Source organism: Oenanthe melanoleuca, chromosome 22, assembly GCF_029582105.1.
Source record: "Oenanthe melanoleuca isolate GR-GAL-2019-014 chromosome 22, OMel1.0, whole genome shotgun sequence".
NCBI classification, from domain to species: Eukaryota; Metazoa; Chordata; class Aves; order Passeriformes; family Muscicapidae; genus Oenanthe; species Oenanthe melanoleuca.
Window position 1 is genome coordinate 309,369 of NC_079355.1, and position 18,636 is coordinate 328,004.

At 60.2% G+C, this 18,636-nt stretch overlaps 3 protein-coding genes across 3 annotated transcripts; all 3 read left to right on the top strand.

The window, feature by feature from the left end:
• Positions 1-281: 281 nt before the first annotated feature.
• On the top strand, positions 282-5,438 carry PURB (purine rich element binding protein B). The gene has a single exon (XM_056508509.1). It carries the CDS (start codon positions 287-289, stop codon positions 1,289-1,291), a length of 1,005 nt encoding a protein of 334 aa, XP_056364484.1. The 5' UTR covers positions 282-286; the 3' UTR covers positions 1,292-5,438.
• Positions 5,439-7,119: 1,681 nt separating this feature from the next.
• LOC130261875 (histone H2A.V) lies at positions 7,120-13,688 on the top strand. Its single transcript, XM_056508518.1, has 5 exons — positions 7,120-7,989; positions 10,838-10,915; positions 11,417-11,530; positions 11,600-11,729; positions 11,964-13,688. The coding sequence occupies exons 1-5, from the start codon at positions 7,801-7,803 to the stop codon at positions 12,023-12,025; spliced, it is 573 nt and encodes a 190-aa protein (XP_056364493.1). The 5' UTR covers positions 7,120-7,800; the 3' UTR covers positions 12,026-13,688.
• MAT2A (methionine adenosyltransferase 2A) lies at positions 13,590-18,575 on the top strand. The gene is made up of 9 exons (XM_056508502.1): positions 13,590-13,688; positions 15,087-15,164; positions 15,242-15,364; positions 15,469-15,581; positions 15,656-15,799; positions 15,879-16,097; positions 16,437-16,619; positions 16,726-16,859; positions 17,192-18,575. The coding sequence occupies exons 1-9, from the start codon at positions 13,598-13,600 to the stop codon at positions 17,292-17,294; spliced, it is 1,188 nt and encodes a 395-aa protein (XP_056364477.1). The 5' UTR covers positions 13,590-13,597; the 3' UTR covers positions 17,295-18,575.
• The last annotated feature ends 61 nt before the right edge of the window (positions 18,576-18,636 follow it).

Below are 18,636 nucleotides of genomic sequence, written 5' to 3' on the forward strand. Positions count from 1 at the left end.
AGCCAGGCAGCAGCTCTGCGCTCAAAGGAGAGGGGGTCTGCGGGGCGGGGCCTGGGCCCACCGACCAATGGGCGGCGTGGTGCTGGTGACTGACAGCTGGGGCGGGACTCGATGTCATTGGGGGAGGGACCTCAGGGCGGGGCCTAAAGGGGGCGGAGCTTCTCCGGGGGCGCGCGGGGACGCGGCGGGCGGGGCCCCCGCGCACGTGACGGCGGCGGTGCGGCGGTGACGTCAGCGGTGTCGCAGCGGGGCCGGAAGCGGGCGGCGCGCGGGGCGGGCGGACAAGATGGCGGACGGGGACAGCGGCAGCGAGCGCGGCGGCGGCGGCGGGTTCGGGACCGCCCGCGGCGGGGCGGGGGGGGCCGGCCCGGCCACGGGGCCCGGCGGCGGCGGCGCGGCCGGCCCCGAGCAGGAGACGCAGGAGCTGGCGTCCAAGCGGCTGGACATCCAGAACAAGCGCTTCTATCTGGACGTGAAGCAGAACGCCAAGGGCCGCTTCCTCAAGATCGCCGAGGTGGGCGCGGGCGGCTCCAAGAGCCGCCTCACGCTCTCCATGGCCGTGGCCGCCGAGTTCCGCGACTATCTGGGCGACTTCATCGAGCACTACGCGCAGCTGGGCCCGTCCAGCCCCGAGCAGCTGGCCCAGGCCGCGGGGCCGCCGGGCGAGGACGGCGCCGGGCCCCGCCGCGCCCTCAAGAGCGAGTTCCTGGTGCGGGAGAACCGCAAGTACTACCTGGACCTGAAGGAGAATCAGCGCGGGCGCTTCCTGCGCATCCGCCAGACCGTGAACCGCGGCCCCGGCGGCCCGGGGGGGTTCGCGGGAGGCCCCCCCGGGCTGCAGAGCGGCCAGACCATCGCGCTGCCGGCCCAGGGCCTCATCGAGTTCCGCGACGCCCTGGCCAAGCTCATCGACGACTACGGAGGCGAGGAGGACGAGCTGGGCGGCCCCGGCGGCGGCGGCCCGGGCGGTGGGGGGCTCTACGGGGAGCTGCCCGAGGGCACGTCCATCACCGTGGACTCCAAGCGCTTCTTCTTCGACGTGGGCTGCAACAAGTACGGGGTGTTCCTGCGGGTCAGCGAGGTGAAGCCGTCCTACCGCAACGCCATCACCGTCCCCTACAAGGCCTGGGCCAAGTTCGGCGGCGCTTTCTGCCGCTACGCCGAGGAGATGCGCGACATCCAGGAGCGCCAGCGGGACAAGCTCTACGACCGGCGCGCCGGCCCGCCGGGACCCGGCAGCGGCAGCGGCGCCGGTGACGACTCCGACGGCGACGACGTGGACGACGACTGAGCCGGTCCCCCCAGCCCTCGACCCCGACGCCGGCCCCCCACCACCCCCTCCGAGCCCCGGGGCGAACGGGTCCCCAATCCCCACTCCCAGTGACGGGGGCAGAGGGGTCCCCGACCCTCCTCCAGCAGCGATGGGGCGAAGGGGTCCCTGAGCCCCCCTACCCCCTCTCAGTGACGGGGTGAAGGGGTCCCCAAACCCCCCACCTCCCCACTCCCAGCAACGGGACAAAGGGGTCCCCGAGCCCCCCCCCCCCAGCAGCGGTGGAGCACGGGGGTCCCTAAGCCCCCCGAGCCCCCCCTCCTGCTGCCACCGGAGAGAGAGAAACCGGCCCGACCGTGCCGCCCCTTGCGGCCCCCTCGCCCCCTCCCCTGCTCCCACCATGGGACCCCCAGCCCCCGGGACTCGCTGCTTTAGAGGGGGCAGGGGGTCACCCGTAGCCCCCTCCCCTCCCGGTGCCCCCCCATCAAAACCAGCACCCGTGGGCCCCGGAGCCGAGCGGCAGCGACAGAGCCTGGGGGGGGCAGCGGAGGCACCTTGGACCAACGGCCGTTCCCTCGGCTTGTGATTTTTCCTTCATTTTTCCCTTTTTTTTTTTTTTTTTTTTTTCTTTTCTCCTCTTTCCACGGTTTTTTCGGTTTTTTTGCTTTTTGTTTTGTTTTGGGGGGGCTTTTGTTTGTTTGTTTGTTTGTTTGTTTTTGGGATGAAAACTCCGGGTGCCCGAACTGGAACCCGCCCCGAGCTGGCGGCTCCCTGATAATTAGGGAAGATTTCCTCGGTTTTGCCGATTCCTAACCGTTTTTCCCCCCCCCCCTCCCCGTTTCCCGCCGGGAAGGGGGAGGCGCCGGCACAAAGCACAAGGAAAAACTCGACGGGGCGAACCATCTTCCCCTTCTCTCCAAATAAGGAGCCTCCGGCCCCGTTTCACCAGGACCCGCCGGAATCCGCCCCTTGGCTTCACTCAATTTGGATTTTCTGGTCCCAAATCCGTGGCCACGCCCGGCCCCAACACCTTGGGGGTGGATTTTGGAGGTTTATTGTTATTTTTTGCCTCCTTTTGTCTTTTTTTGCCTCCATGGGTCTGGCCCTGGTGCTGCCTGGTCCCTCCAGCCACCTCCTATTAAACACATTTTTCCACTCTCAAATAGTCTTTTTTTAAAATTCTTTTTCACTCCCTCAGCTCAGTCCTGCCCTGTCCAGAATTCCAGTTTTTCACCCTGTTTTCACATAACTCTGAACTCCATCGCTCTCATTCCAGGGTTTTGCCTCTTCTCCAACGGTTCCACCACTTTTAGGACTTTCCTTTTTTTTTTTTTTTTTTCCCCCTTTTAATCCATTTTTGGGAGCCCAGTGAGCTGTCTCTTTAATTTATTACCACGGATCCGGCATCTCCCTCTCCGTATTTATTGGGAAGTGAGGAACAGCCACAGACCCCTGGGGTCCCCCCGCGCCGCAGGGACGCCGCTGTCCATCCGTCCACCCGGCCCCTGGCCCCATCCCGCTGCTCCCGCTGCTCCATCCCGCTGCTCCCGCTGCCGTCGCTCTTTTTAAAGGGATTTTTAAAGCGAATTTCTTCCATTTATCCCGTTTTTAAGCCTTCTCCGTCGCAAAGGACCTGGATCCCTCTCTCACTCACACGGGAGCAATAGTCCTTCCTCGATGGCCGATGTGTCCGTACTGTATTTTGTACCCTCAGGCAGCTCTTTCCGGTGAATTCCTGCTGTATCCACCCATCCTCCTGGTCCTGTGTTCTTTGCCACGGAGAAAAACCATAAACCACGACGGCGACGATGGATTTGGGGGGAAAAAGGCTCCCAGCTCCGCGGGACTCACCGGCGTCCAGCCGCGGGACCTCTCCTTTTATTTTTGAAGAGGATGAGATATATATATATATATATATATATATATAAAAATATATATATATTCCTTTGGGTTTCTTTCTTTTGGCTGAATTGCGGTGATTTGGCCTTATTTCTACTTCGGGATAGCGGCGGAACCGCTGCTGGCCCAGCCCAGCTCTGTGGAGCTGGCTAGAAATACATGGAAGAGGAAAAAAAAAAAAAAAAAAAAAGAGGCAAAACCACCAAAATCCAGTAATAAACCCAAAAAAGCAGCTCCCAGCGTTGGCTCAGGGAGCCTTTCCTGGCCAGAGAAGCGCTGGATCCATGGACACAACCTCCCACAGCTCCATTTGGGTGGGAAGAGCAGAGCACGTCGGAGGAAGACAGCGGAAAAAACAGGCAAAATGAGATAAAATAGGGAAAAAATTGGATTTGAGGTGCCAGCTGGAGCGAGGGGACCAGCCATGGGGGCTGTCATGGGGAAGGGGATCTTGGGAAGCAGTTTTGGGGTTTTTTTCTCTTGGAGCCCCCTAGGAGCCGTTGGGTGTTTCCCAGGAAAGTGGGACAATGCCGGCATCTCCCCTGAACCCTCTTCCCATCCTTGTGTGTATAGACATGGCTGTGTGTACATAGCTCAGATTCGGTTGGGTTTTGGGTTGAATTCTGTAGAAAATGGGCAAATTGCTTTTTTTTTTTTTTTATTTTAATTTTTAAACCACAATTAGAGGGAAAAATATCCCATATTCCTGGTACTTCCAGCTTTGCTGCCCCAGAGGGGCTGATGGAGAATGCGATGATGGCTGTACAGACAGAATATTGGAAGTCTCATACAATGCCCCAAAACCCACTGGAAAATACCCCAAATGGCTGGGTCTGGAGCAGGTGGTGCTTCCAGGGCAAGTTCAAACAGCTTCAATTCTTTTTGCCCTAAAAAATACAGAAGAAAATTCAGATTCTCCTACCTTGTTTCCAGGCAATTTGGGGGCAGTGAGGGATGGTTTGGGGGCCGTGCCAGTGGCGACGCCTCACATTGGTGACAAAACCAACCCAATCTCTCACTGGCCTCTCAAAAAAAAAAAGCAAAAAGTGGAAAAAAAATCGCAAAAAAGCCTGGAAAAGATTTTAAAAAAGCAGCTGAGGGAGCACTGGGGTTATGCAGGGTGGTGCACCATGGAGCTCAGCAGGTATTCCCAGTGGGAAATCCCAGCTGGCTCCATGGATGTTCCCAGATCTTCCTGCAGGGCGAGGCCTGGCCACGGGTGCCATCGCCCTCCTCATCCTCACGGAGCCGGTAGAGCCAGCGGCACCGGGGCCAAGCCATGCAGAGCTGGGGTTGGGTGTTGGCAGGAGAACCTAGATCCGGGCGGGACGGCCAGGGAGGAGCACGGCACGGCCTGGAGCCCCCGGGGGTTCTGGCCTCAGAGCAGCAGCTGGGAGCGGGTCCAGCTCGGGTGGCTCACTGGGCCTCAGCACATGAGCCAGGAGGCTGGGACAGCATCAGTGGGGAGAGCACTGGATCTTCCTCCAAGAGCCAGGCCCTCCCAGAATTGGATTATCTGACAGCTGGGTCCTCCAAGAATTGTATCGTCCAAAAGCTGTGTCCTCTGAGTGCCCGATCCTCCTCCAAGAGCTGGATCCTTCTTCAAGAGGTGGATCCTTCAAGAACTGGATCCTCCAAGAGCTGGATCCTCCCAGCACCAGATCCTTCTCTGAGTGCTAGATCCTCCTCCAGGAGCCAGATCCTCCTCCAAGTTGGATCCTCTGAGAGCTGGATCCTCTGAGAGTTGGATCCTCTAAACACTAGGCCCTCCTCTTCGAGCTGGGTTCTTCTGCAAGCAGCAGATCCTCCTCGGAGAGTTGGATCCTTTGAGAACTGGATCCTATGAATGTTGGATCCCCCTCCGAGCACCGGGTCCTCCTCAGAGCAGCAGATCCCGGGAGCGCCGCCTCCCTCCCCGAGCGCTCGCCATGATGTCCCTTTGCCGAAAAGAGAAAAAAAAAAAAAAGAAAGTTTTATTCCTGTTATTTTTTTAATGAAAGAAAAACAAAAACTAAAGCAAACCTGCACTTTAGGCGGCCGGGGGGGCCGGGGCCCCCGTGTCACTTCCCTGCGGCCGGCGGGGCGGCTCCAGGGGCCGGAGGCAGGTCCTGGGTGTTACCACTAGCGCAGACGAGGCCGACGCGACGAACTCCTCCTGCTCCGAGCACTCCTGACGTAGCAGATTTTTGCAAATGGAGTTTTACAGTCTATATTTAAAGAATTGTATGTTTGTAACAAATAAAGTATGCGGAAAAGTGAATGAAAACCAGCCCGGGCCTGACTTGCTCTTTGGGGGTGTGATGGGGGTCTCAGGAGGGTGGGGAGCTGGTGCCACCATCGTGGTGAGGGTGGGGTGGTCACCCTGCGGCATTGCAGGGACATGCAGGATGTCGTGAAGGCGTCGGGGACACAAAGAGAGAACGTGGAGTCCCCCACCTTGTCCTGAGGGGAACGCCTGACTCAGGGGAGTTGGGAGTGTGAGGTACCAGCACGGTGGGGAGGGAGAGGGTTTGGCGTGGCTTAGGCATGTTGTGTCACAGCTCAGGCTGGCGTGTGCACAGGTATAATGTGTGTGTGGGTGTGGGTGAAGTGAGAGTGAGGTGTGCGTGCCAACACACGGCTGCCTGGTGTGTGTGTGTGTAAAGTGAGTATAAGGCATTTGTGCCATCACATGGCTGCCGGTTGTGGGTGTGTGTGTAAAATGTGTGTAAGGCATGCGTGCCATCACATGGTTGCCTGCTGTGTGCTGGTGTAAGGCTGGGAGGGTTTGGCGTGGCCAGTGTGTGCCATGGCTCGGGCAGGTTCGTGCTCAGGTGTGTGCGCGCAGGTGTGAAAGGGTTGGTGCGCGGTGTGTGTGCCATCACACGGCCGTGCCACGCGTGCGGGTGTGCTATCGTGCTTGTGCACAGGCACGGTGCCGTGCCCAGCAGGGCTGTGTGCCGCGTCCCCGCCGTGCCCGTGCCGTGTCCCCACCGGCGGTGCCGCAGCCCCCGCCCCCCGCGCTGCGGCTCCCTGCGGGCTCGGGCTCATCTGAGGACACGCTGGGACCCGCCTGCGCATGAGCCGTCACCGCCATCACTGTCACCGCCACCGGGGACTGGTGCGACCCCCGAGCGCCCCGCGGCTCCTTCCCATCCCGAGCCCCCGACCCGGATATCCCTGGGGCCGGAGGGAGCGGCTCCTCCGGCCCCATCCTCGGCCCCATCCCACCCCGCAGCTGCTCCGGGGTCCCCCCGGCTGGCCCGGGGGTCGAGGGAGCTGGGGACAGCTGAAGGGGCCCCGGGGACAGCCGGGGGGCCGCTGGATGGAGCGCGGGGGGGCGCAGCCCGCGGCAGTTGCTGACCGGGGCAGGTGCGGACGGTACTGCCCGCCCGGGTGCCGGGAGCAGCTGCGGCGTGAGGGGCTGGGGGCACCCTGAGCCTCGGCGGCAGCTGCAGCGAGGGCGGGGGATGCGCGGGGCTGGGGGAAAGCCGCCGGGGAGGCACCTCGGGAAGGACAGTGACAGATGCCTTCGTCATCCTCCTCCTCGCCCTCCTCCTCCTCCCAGCCCGCGCCTCAGCCGTGGTGCAGCCGGGGCAGGGAGGGGGACCGGGGGCCGTCTCAAGGTCCCCGGCAGCTGCAGCGAGGGGCCCGGGCTGCACGGTGCGGGGAAACCGCGGCAGCGAGGCCGGGACAGCCGGAGGCAGCACTAACAGGTGCCTCCCTCTCGCAGCCCGTGCCTCAGCGGAGTGGCGTGGGGCTGGAGGGAAACTGAGGCGCGGCGGCCGGGACGGCCGGTGGCCACGGGGACAGTGACCGCCGGGAGCAGCCGGGCTGAGCGGGCCGTGCGGGGCCCACCGGCTCTGCGACCGCTGCCCCGTCACCGACCCTCGCTTAGGAATCCCCAGTTCCATTTATAAACCCAGCTCCTCACGCAGTCAGGTTCCATTTGACACTGAAAGGGGCCCGTCGTAAGAAACTGAGTTTTTATTTACTGTGACACGTTTGTTCAGAAAACGGGTCCTTCTCCCCCAACAGTGCTGTGGATTTTTGGGCTTTTTGGCCACATTTGACCCCTGCCGTCACCACTGAGAGTCCTTCCAGCCACTCAAGGTCCGTCCCAGCCCCCAGTTCGGCTCGGGGGTTGCGGGGTGCATGTTACCTCACTACAGCTGCCCTTAGCACTCATCCTACGGGGCAGCGCCGGCTTATTTCTGTACTGCCCCGAAGAAACACAGGGAGGGTCAGAGGCACCGGCGGGCCTGGCTTCCCCCGGGTGGGCTCCCCTCACGTCGGGGCCTCTCTCAGCCCCGAGCAGGGCCAGGCCACCTCAGGAGCGAAGCCCCCGACCCCGCGGAACGCTTTCGCAGACCCGCGGCTCTCCCGGGCCCGCCAAACCCCCGCCCCCCCACCGACTCCCTCACACAAACACGGCACGGGGCGGAGCGATGAAATGGGCGGGAAACAATATCCGCTCTCTAGTGGCTCAGCCCGCTGTCCATCATCATAACACCGCCTCACGTCGCTGTGCTCGTTATTGCTATTCGCCGGGCGGTGACGTCACCGACGCGAGCACGCCCCGCCCTCACCCCTCTGCGTGCCGTGTGCAAAGGCAACACAGCCGTTAAACGAGCCGCGGGGCGGAGCCAGTGATGGACAGGGAAAGAAGCGGATCGCCCATTGGGCGCCGCGGGATGTTCAAATTAGTATGGGAGGCGATGATTGGTGGCGACGCGGCGCGGCCCGCCGCCCCCGCCCGGGCGGGTCATTGTCTGGCGGCTCCTGAGGCGGGTCGGGCGCGGCGGTGGCTTTGGGGTTCGGACGGCGGCAGTGGTATCATGGTGAGGGCAGGGGCCACAGTGGGGCTCGGGACTCGGGGGGCCGGCCGGGACAGCGTGGCCGGGCTGAGCCGGGCCCCGTGGGGCCGCCAATGGGCGCCGCTGTCAGCCCAGGCGGGGGGAGGGGGCCGGGCCCCGGTCCGTGACCTTGGGTCCGGCCCGGCGCTCCCCCGGTGCCCCGCGGCCGCTGCCGCCTGGGTCCTGGGGAGGGGGTTTGTCCTGCCCTCCAAATCCGGCCCCGCTGGTGCCCTCCAGCGCTGTCAGAGCGGTGCAGTGTCGGCCGGTGTCTGCTCGGTTGCGATTTGTTCCGGTTGCGGGTCGGTTGGACGGGAGGAAGCGGCTGTCGAGGGGGAAACGTCAGTCCAGGGGCCCGAGCGGGTTCTGTCAAACGCCTGGCACCTCCTCCAGGGTTACGCGGGATACAGCTCAGCGCGCTTCCCGGGGAAACGGCCCGGTCCGTGGGGAGAGAAAAGGGGCTTCATTCTCCCCGGTGCCCCGTTCCTGTGGCCCCGTCGGGGGGACGGGAGGAGCCGGGTCTGAAGCTGTCAGCGAAGGCGGGCGGGGAGAGGTAGCTTACGGGGGTTCCGTGGATCTGTGAGAGGTTCTGTGGCTCTGCAGGATGCTTTGGGCGGATCTAAGGATCGTTAGGGGGTTCCGTGGATTCGCAGGGGGCCTGGAGGACTCCACGGATCCGCGGGAGGGTTCTCTGGTTACATAGAGGAGGATTTGTAGGGGAATTCGGGTGGTTCTGTGGATCCACAGGTGGGCTCCAGGGGGTTCCGAGGGGGGCTCCGGGACTCACGGAGCTTCCGGAACCGGCGGTAAGGGCCCCGATGCCTCAGCGTTGATGGAAACACCGTTGGATTATGCAACTCATGCTGCCGCCAAGAACTTGTGCTCGGGGATGTCTGGGAAATGTGCGGCAGGAGATAAAAAGTTGTTGCTTGGAGGGGTTTTATCCTGTTTGAATCGATAAGAAAAAAAAAAAGTTTGCCCGCTGTGAAAGATCCAGTGCGTCGGACCCTGGGAGGATTTAGCGTGGGAATGTACTCCCAGCGAGGGAATTTGGTGGAGAGAAGAGATGGAGATGTCACAAGGATTGTCTGAGTCCCTGAGAGCCTTCACCCGGAGAGTGAGGAGAGAATTCCTCAGGAGGTAGAAGTCCAGGAGCCCTCACTCCCAGCACAGACTGGGATGATTTCCCATAGGGAGCCGGCGGCAGCTGGGCTGGGGGAACTTCCCATGTTTCCTCTGCAGACCCTGTGGAGGGTTGATGGAAATTGGGACAAACTTCAGTATTCCCATGGCAAGACCTTTCTTGCTCTTCTTAGTCAAACTCCCTGTGAAGATGTATCAGGCAGGCAGCTCCAAGCTGGAAAACCTGATGGGGCAGTGGGAAAGTTCACAGGTGGCTGATAAAAGGCCTCAGTGGGAACAGCCAGTGCTTTTCCCAACACTGCCTTTTATTCCTTGACCAAGGAAATATCCACAAATCCCCCTTGCCTCCCCCTTTCTTTCCCATAAATCTCCCTTTCCACCCCTCAAATCCTCCCTCCTTCCCCCTGAAACACCCTCCCTGAGTTTTGCAGGGATGTTTTCTTCTGATTAAAGTAACTCCTGGTACTTCACCGTTTCTCCAAGTCATCCCTGAAGACCCTTCCTGTTGTGACTACTGGGACACAGAGCGGATTTGCTGGGTCCCCCATGGTCTCACCCAAGGCCCTCTTCTTGTTTTAATCACCTCGGGATTAATTAATGCGTCCTTGTGACTAATTTTTTTTCCAGTGTTTGAACTGAATCTTGTGTTAACTCCCACCTGGCTGGGATGGGACACAGATCTTGGACAGTCCCAGGTTAACCAGCATCTTGTTTTAAGGATTAACGTGCTCCACTTGCTCTCCTGGTATTTCTAGACCCTTTCAGCTCCCACACCATGAGCCAAAATTCTTCCTTTTTAGAGGGGATGGGGATTGTGGAATCAGCATATGCTATAAAAACAGAGGTTGTGAGTATCCATGGTGTTTTCAGGCTCCCATCTCCTCTGCTGTTGTTTCTTGTCTCTGTGTGAGCTGGAAAACTTGTTTTTGGGGATTGTTTGTTTTTCCCCGGTTTGTTTTTTTTTTTTTTTTTTTTACCTGGAGCAGATTTTGGACTGCTGACGTCTTTCCTGTGGGGAAGATGCAGCTCCCTCTGCCTTCCGCGTCACCCGCAGGCCTCACCTTCACTAGGAAAAGCTCTCATTAGTGATTAATGACGTCATGGGGTCTTCCCATCTCCCTGAAATCCGTGAATTTCCTGACAGCAGATGGGAGAGCCCAGCAAACCTGTGCTCGGCTCTTGTTACTCAGCAACTCCCAAACTCTTGGATTTGGCATTTCCACCCCTTCCAATGTGATTTTTCATTACATCCTGGGTGATTTCCCACACTGGAATAGGAGGAGATTAACCCCTGAGTCCTGCAGGATTCACATTTCCATATACAGGAACTGTGTCCTGCCTAGTGCCCAGTGTCGGCATGTGGAGAAATCGAATCTGAAAACAAACTGGGCTCACAGCTGCTGGAAAAAAAATGCCCATCAATGGAATTTTGGGCTGGTTTTCCCCACATTTGGCATTTCTTGGAAAGTACTGGGAATAGTGGCAGCAGGAATAATATATCTGGGTGAGGGAGCAGCTGCTGCACCTGATAACCTCCCTTGTTTATCCCTTTGAGTCTGCATGGTTTGAGAGGCCCTGAGTTGCCAGGGAGCTGCCAGATTATCTTGCAGCAGGTCCCTGTGGCTTAGAATTAACGAGATTGTTTGGATTCTGGGATTAATTAGATTAATTAACAGGCCCCTTTCTCCCCCAGGCTGGTGGCAAGGCGGGCAAGGACAGTGGCAAGGCCAAGGCCAAGGCTGTGTCGCGCTCCCAGAGAGCCGGGCTGCAGGTATGGCACAGGGAATCACCAGGAAATGGAAAGCTGGGCAGCTGGGGCCCCATTCCCTTTTCTTTGGGGTCAAAACTGAGTATTTTGGCATTTGAAGGCTTATGGAGCAATGAGGAACCCTGGGCTTGCAGAGGGGGTTTGCTGTCAGGTGGGACAGAGAGATTGGCAGGATTAATTAGGAGAATGAATTAGTTTATATTTTCTAATTAATAATTATAATAATTAAAATACAATTATTTTATACTGTACAAGATATAACTACATTTTACTAAATTATATGATTACAATATACATGATAACAACATAATATATTATAACATATTAATATTAATATATTAATATTATATATTAATTAGTAATAAATAAATTGGATAGTGAACATTAAGTCCTCTGTTTGGAGAGTTGCTCCTGGAAGCTGCAGCCCAAACCAGCAGCGTAGGGTGCAAATATGCACATTTGGGGGGGCTGTCAGTGTTAATGACGTTGTTAATTGCACCCCAGTTCCCAGTCGGCCGCATCCACAGGCACCTGAAGACTCGGACCACCAGCCACGGGCGTGTGGGAGCCACGGCAGCCGTGTACAGTGCAGCCATCCTCGAGTACCTGACTGCTGAGGTAAGACCCCCCTCCCCAGGGCCAGCAGCCCTGCCCTTGGCATTCCCACCTCTTGCTGCTGTCCTGCAGGTGCTGGAGCTGGCTGGGAACGCTTCCAAGGATCTCAAAGTCAAGCGGATCACGCCCCGGCACCTGCAGCTGGCGATCCGTGGTGATGAGGAGTTGGACTCCCTGATCAAAGCCACCATTGCTGGTGGAGGTAGGCATTGTTCCCATGTTTCCAGCCTTGAGTGGGAATTTGAGCAAGAAGGGGAAAGGTGGGAAACCAAATAGGAATTTGGCAGTTGCATGGAAAATGCATGGGCTCACTGCTTCCCTTGATTCACACTGAGGGTATCTACTTGACATTCAAAAATGGGAAACTGAGGATTTTTTGTAGTTCCTTGGGAATTCTGTGAGTGATTTGACGGGATTTCTCCCCTCCTCTTTGCAGGCGTCATTCCCCACATCCACAAGTCCCTGATTGGAAAGAAGGGACAGCAGAAAACGGCGTAGAGGGAGTGCAGCACCGGATCCCCCGTCATCGTACTGTACCTGGGCACAGGAACATCTCGGGGATACGAGCAACTTTTTTCTAAGGAATAGTTAAAAGGAAGAGCATAGAGGATTGACTGTAGAGGAAATATTGGGATGGGTTTAGATTCTGAGTAGGACACAACGCGGGCTGTGGGGTGGCAGCCAGGGGTGGGCGAGTGGCTCGGCTGCCCCCAAGTTTTATACAAAAATGGAACCCATAAACAATTTTTTACAAAAATCCTGAGTGTTGTCTCCAGTGGTGGTGGGGGTAGGGGTGTGGGCATGCCCCCAGTACCAGGGCATCCCATCAAATAAGCGCCTGTGCCAATACACTGTGAGCGACAAGCCCTATGCAGATGTTTGGTGGGGTGGGGCATGTTCCAAGGCCCTGCCTGCCGGGAGCACATGGCCGGGTCTGTCCATCTGTCCTGGCCTGGACACAGGAGTGTTTGTGTGTGCCTGTCCCACCCAGAGGGGTGTGCATCTGAACTGTGCCTGCGAGTGTCTGTATGTCCATGTGGTGCAGGGCTGGGCGTGCCAGTGACCTGGCAGCCCGCAGCAAATGGCTGCTGGGAGTCCGGTGTCTGTCAGATCTGGCTGTGTGTGGGTGCCAGATCTGTCTCTCCGGGGCGTCTGTCTGTCTGTCTGTCTGTGGTTGGAGGGTATGTCAGTCCTGGGTGTCCTGGACACATGGCTCCTGCCCAGGCTCCAGCCGAGCCCTGTATGGAGCAGCTGGATACGGGAGTGCTCCGAGCCGGGCCCGGAGGCGGTGGCGGGAGGGGAGCCTGACCGGCGGCGGCTCCTGCACTGGCAACACTGGGCGCCGGTTGCATCAGGCGTCAAGTGGCACCAATGGCATAGGGCACCATCAGGGCCGCGCCCGGGCTCAGACCAGCCCCGCCGGGCCGTGGCGCCAAGGGCAGCCGTGGGACCGGTTGCGACTGGGGCCGGGGCCGGGGCCCGGCCGAGTTCGGTCCCGGCCGAGTTCGGTCCCGGCCGGCCCGATGTCGCACAATGGCGACGCCGGTCAGCGCAAGATGGCGGAGGGGGCCGGGCCGTCCTCGCTGCCCGCGGGCCGTGTACTGCGCATGCGCTCTTCATGCCGTCGCCGGGCGCATGCGTGCACCGCCGCACGCATCGAGCCCCGGAGCCCCCCGGGAGGCACCATGCGGCCACTACGGGGGAGTATGCAGGGCGCATCAGTGCCCGCCCGCAACGCTGCGCCATGCTGGGCAGAGGAGCCGGCCTGACTGGCGCTTTAGATCCTGTGAGTGCCCGGTTGGCGGCGGGGCGCTACGGGCTGCCCCGGGGGTTGAGCCCAAGCTCCGCGTTACGTAACGTGTTCCCCCTGCCTGACTGCAGTGGTTCTGGACCTCCGCCCCCGTGGCGCGTATTACGCTCACCATTGGCTGGACGCAGCAGCGGGGCGGGGCGAGAAGGCTATAAATAAAGGCGCTGAGAAAGGGGCCGCGTTCAGACCATCGCTGCAGTGGTTTGGTTTTGTTGCTCCGGTGCTTTCCCCTTCCGCCTGTCGCCGCCCATCGCGTCGCCATGAACGGGCAACTGAACGGCTTCCCCGACGTGTTAATCGAGGAGGGCACCTTCCTCTTTACCTCCGAATCCGTGGGCGAGGGGCACCCAGGTGCGGGCCGAGCGGGGCTGGGCGGGGAATCGATCGCGCAGGCGCGGCCGGGCGGGGGGGGGCACGAGGAGGAGGATGGTGAGGATGAAGACGAAGGAAATGAGGATGAGGATGGAGGGAATGAGGGTGGGCCGGGGGCGGTGACGCGGGCGGGAGCGCGCGCAGTGTGAGGCGGGCGCGCGCTCGCCGCAATGCGGGCCCGGCGCGCACGTGCTGCCCGCGTGGGGCGGGACACGGGGGTGACGGTGGGGCGGGCGGGGGGGGGGGTCGGTGTCACCGTGACTCAGCCGTGACTAAGCAGCTCCCGGTGCCCCCGTACCACACGTGACCCGCGCCGTCGGCTCCCTCCCCGCGTGGATGCCGGGGGTAAGACAGGCCTGGTCACCCCCACGCACCCCCCCGTCCCGCCGGAGCGTCGCACTCCCCACGCCCCCCGACTGTGCCGCCGATGTCGCCCAGCCGGTGATGAAGTCTCGTGGGTCTCCCCAGATGTGCCCTCCCGCAGCAGCTGGGGGGGGTTACACTTCTCCCGGACGGTGGTTGGAGCCCTCCAGCTCGGTACCAGGCGGTGCCGGTCCCTCCCGGTCTTTGTCCTCGCCCGTCTGGGGCACATGACCGTTAATCTGCGGAGGTGGCTGTCAACGGCCAGCGTCCGCTGCCTGGGCACACCCAGGACTCCCGAACCCTCTCACTCTGGCACCGCCTCTCAGGGCACACTCTGCCCCTCCAAGTTCCCATGATCTCCGGATCCCACTCGGGCCCCACAGCACCCCACAGCTCTGCTTCTTCTGCCGCAAGTGCCTTCAACCCACTGGCACAAACTACGGCTTTTCTGGGTCTCCCCCCAAGCTGCATGAGGGAGGATGCTTTGAAGTCCATTTCCTCACTCCTTCCCACCAAAAAGCATCCGGGGGATCCTCCTCCCCACACCCTGCCTGGGCGCTGCCTTGTCCTCGCCCTGATCCTGTCCGGAAGGTCGCTGCCAAGGACACCTGCAGTCCCGGGGACATGGGTGGCTCTTGGGACACCCTAGACACCCCCCACCCACACAAAACACCCTGAGAGCAGGAGGGAGCTGGGTGTCGGGTTGAGGTATGGCTGGAGCAGCTTTGGCTGGAGGCAGAGCTGCTGGAAGCTGACGTGCTGCGGATTTAGGAAGCTGGGATACAGGTCTGATCCCCTCAGTGGTGCCACAGGGCTTAGCCTTAGTTGGAGTTGGAGCTTAGCTGGGACATGCCAGGAATTCTGGACTGGGAACAGGGCAAGGGCTATGTGCACCCTGGGAGGTTCATGGATTATGGGGCTCCGATCCCTGTGCTGGAGGCTCAGGAAGGAAGGGCTGTGCCGTGTTGGGCTGTCCCACGCCCCCATGACGCCTCCCGCTCTCCTTGTCCCCAGATAAAATCTGTGACCAGATCAGCGATGCTGTCCTGGATGCCCACCTCAAGCAAGACCCTGATGCCAAGGTGGCCTGTGGTGAGTAAGGGTACCAGGGGACAGTAGGTGGATGACGTGGAGGTGACACCCTGCTGACATCACTCTTGTCCCTGCAGAGACAGTTGCCAAGACCGGGATGATCCTGCTGGCCGGGGAGATCACCTCCCGGGCCAACGTGGACTACCAGAAGGTGGTTCGGGACACGATCCGAGACATTGGCTACGATGACTCTTCCAAAGGTGTGTCCTGGGCTGCCACCCAGGTGCCTCGGTGACATCACAGGGCTGGCACTGAGCTCACTAGAGTCCTTTGAGACTCACCAGATTCCCCTTTGTCCTCCCAGGTTTTGATTACAAGACATGCAACGTGCTGGTGGCCCTGGAGCAGCAGTCCCCAGACATTGCCCAGGGCGTGCACCTGGACCGCAGCGAGGAGGACGTTGGTGCTGGTGACCAGGTGAGACCCGGCACCCTGGGGTCACTGTGGTGTGCCCAGGGGTCAGGTGTGACCCCCTTGTTCCCGTGCCACAGGGGCTCATGTTCGGCTACGCCACGGATGAGACAGAGGAGTGCATGCCCCTCACCATCGTCCTGGCGCACAAGCTCAACGCCAAGCTGGCCGAGCTGCGCCGCAGCGGAGCCCTGCCCTGGCTGCGCCCCGACTCCAAGACGCAGGTGAGCTGCCGGTGGCTCCACAGAGCCCTCAGGAGCCCCTTGTTCCCCTGGCTGGCCTCTGACTGGTGTCCCCTGGCAGGTGACCGTGCAGTACATGCAGGACCGCGGGGCGGTGATCCCCATCCGGGTGCACACCATCGTGATCTCGGTGCAGCATGACGAGGACGTGTGTTTGGACGAGATGCGTGACGCACTCAAGGAGAAGGTCATCAAGGCTGTGGTGCCCCCCAAGTACCTGGATGATGACACCATCTACCACCTGCAGCCCAGCGGCCGCTTTGTCATCGGCGGTCCCCAGGTGCAGCCGAGGGCTCTGTGGGGGCAGCATGGTGGTGGCAGTAGGGATGTCATGATGATGGCAATGATGGCATGGTGATGGCAGCAGTGATGGTGTGGTGCTGAGGACGTGGTGACAGTGGTGATGGTGACACTGAAGGTGGCACACTGGTGGCAGTTAGAATGGTTTGGTGGTGGTGAGACTGGCACAGAGGGGTAGAGACAGTGTGGTTATGGAGGCAGTGATAACACGACAGTGGTCACAGCGTGGTGTGGTGGTGGCAGTGACAGCATGGGATGGCTCGGTGACAGTGACAGTGGGGAAATGCGGGCAGGGTTGTGACAGTGCTGTCCCCAACAGGGCGATGCGGGGCTGACCGGCCGCAAGATCATCGTGGACACGTACGGGGGCTGGGGCGCACACGGGGGCGGCGCCTTCTCGGGCAAGGACTACACCAAGGTGGATCGCTCGGCCGCCTACGCCGCCCGCTGGGTGGCCAAGTCCCTGGTGAAGGCTGGGCTGTGCCGCAGGGTGCTGGTCCAGGTGGGTGCTGCTCTGCCTCAAGGCTGGTCTAGGTGGGCGCGGGGGCCCCCCTCCCCGGGGTCTTTGGGGGTCTTGCCTCATCTGCAGCCTCGCCTCCTCCCTGCAGGTCTCGTACGCCATCGGGGTCCCGTACCCCTTGTCCATCTCCATCTTCCACTATGGCACCTCCCAGAAGAGCGAGCGGGAGCTGCTGGAGATCGTCAACAAGAACTTCGACCTGCGGCCCGGGGTCATCGTCAGGTAACGGGCGTGGGGGTCTGTGCCGGGGGGTGGGGGCGGGCAGGGGTCCCTCCCGGAGCAGCCTGGGGACCGCCTGGCGCCTGGACCCGGCGCGGAGCCGCTTGGCCGGACGGAGGAGGTGCGGACGGGGTAAGTATCCGCCGGAGCCGAGCGCTTGGAGCTTCCCCAGCGCCGGGAGCGTGCCGCGTGCTGGGAGCGGCTGGGGAAGCTCCAACCGCCCCGCGGGGTGGGGAGGGGGCAGAGGCGCCGCTGCGGAACCCCCGGCCAGGCAGGGAAGGGGCGAAGGCAGGAGCCCGGGGCCGCCTCACTGAGTCGGGAATTGTGTATTCCAGGGATCTGGATCTGAAGAAGCCCCTCTATCAGAGGACTGCAGCCTATGGCCACTTTGGTAGGGACAGTTTCCCTTGGGAAGTGCCCAAAAAGCTAAAATACTGAGAAAAAAGAGCATTGTTAGGGCTTTTCCCCCCACTCCTGCGGGCGTAGGATACAGAGAAGCCCGTGGGCTCTGGGGGAAAGAGCTCCCGGCCCCCCCCAGGCTCCCCAGCCCCGCCATTGTCTCTTCACCATCGTTTTGGTTGTGTGGGGACCATGTGCCTCTCCTGGAGCCCCCCTACCCGTGTCCCCCCAGATCTCTCTGGATAGTTTTTAACACATCTGTCTTTACTCGGAGCTGTGAGATGGAGAAAAAGGCCCAAGTGCCCTCTCCCACCCTTCCCCATGCTCCCACAGTCCCACTGTGGCAAGGGCCAACCCATTTTGGGTCCCAGCAGTCCTGCTGTGGGGAGATACCCCATTTTAACACTCTTTGTTCCCCCTTGACCCCAAATTCCACTACATTAGGGGGACACCCCCATTTTGGCTCCCACTGCCCCCCCTGTCCTGCTGGGGGAGGGGTGGCACACAAACCCCTGATTCTGGCTCCCTGTGTGTTTCCCCAGCAATCCCCATTCCACTGGGAGGATACTCATTTTGGCTCCCCCAGTCCCACTGGTGGGGAAGACATTTTCCATTCCACCTCCCCACCCCCCTGGGACCTCACTGGTGTGCTGTGTTTGGTTCTTAACCCTCATTTTTAACCTCTTTTTATTCCGAAAATGCACATTTTTGGGGGACACGGTAAAACCAACATCCAAACCCCCGCCTTGAGGGTTCAGTACCAGAGGAAAACATTTTACTTTTTTTTTTTTTGTGGTTTTAATCCAAAAACTGAAGCAACTCCCCAGCTGCACAACTCCTCCACCCCCCAACTTTGTCTGAATTTTGGGGGGAAAGGGGGGGCATTTGGCGCTTGATACTTGAAGGTTTGGTGTATTTATTGTGTGCCGAGGCGGGGGCGTGAGTACAGAGAAGTCCCCGTGCTCAGCCGGCAGCTCCTGATCCCTGAAAGCCCCCCTTCCCCTCCCCCTGCCCTCCCCCCGCCCCCAGCAGCTTGGGGTGCCGGGGGGGGATTGGGTTTGTTGGGGTGCCCCGGGCGCGGCGCTGGTGGCCGGTGTGGTACAGAGAAGCCGGCTTGTTTACTGCCCGCCCGGGCTCCGGCCCCAGAGTGCCTTGGGGGGGGGCAGAGGGGGCTTTCTCCTGCCCTTGAGGATGATTTTTTTTTGTTTTGTTTTTTTCTTGATTTTACTATTTTCGGGAGATTTCGTCCGAATGTTTTGATCCACTGAATCCAAAAACAAATTAAAAAAAAATCTCAATAAAAGTGATGAGTTAGATGGAGCCATGTCAAGTGTGTGGGGGAAACCGATGCGGGGGGCAGCTGGAGGATTTTGGAAACTGA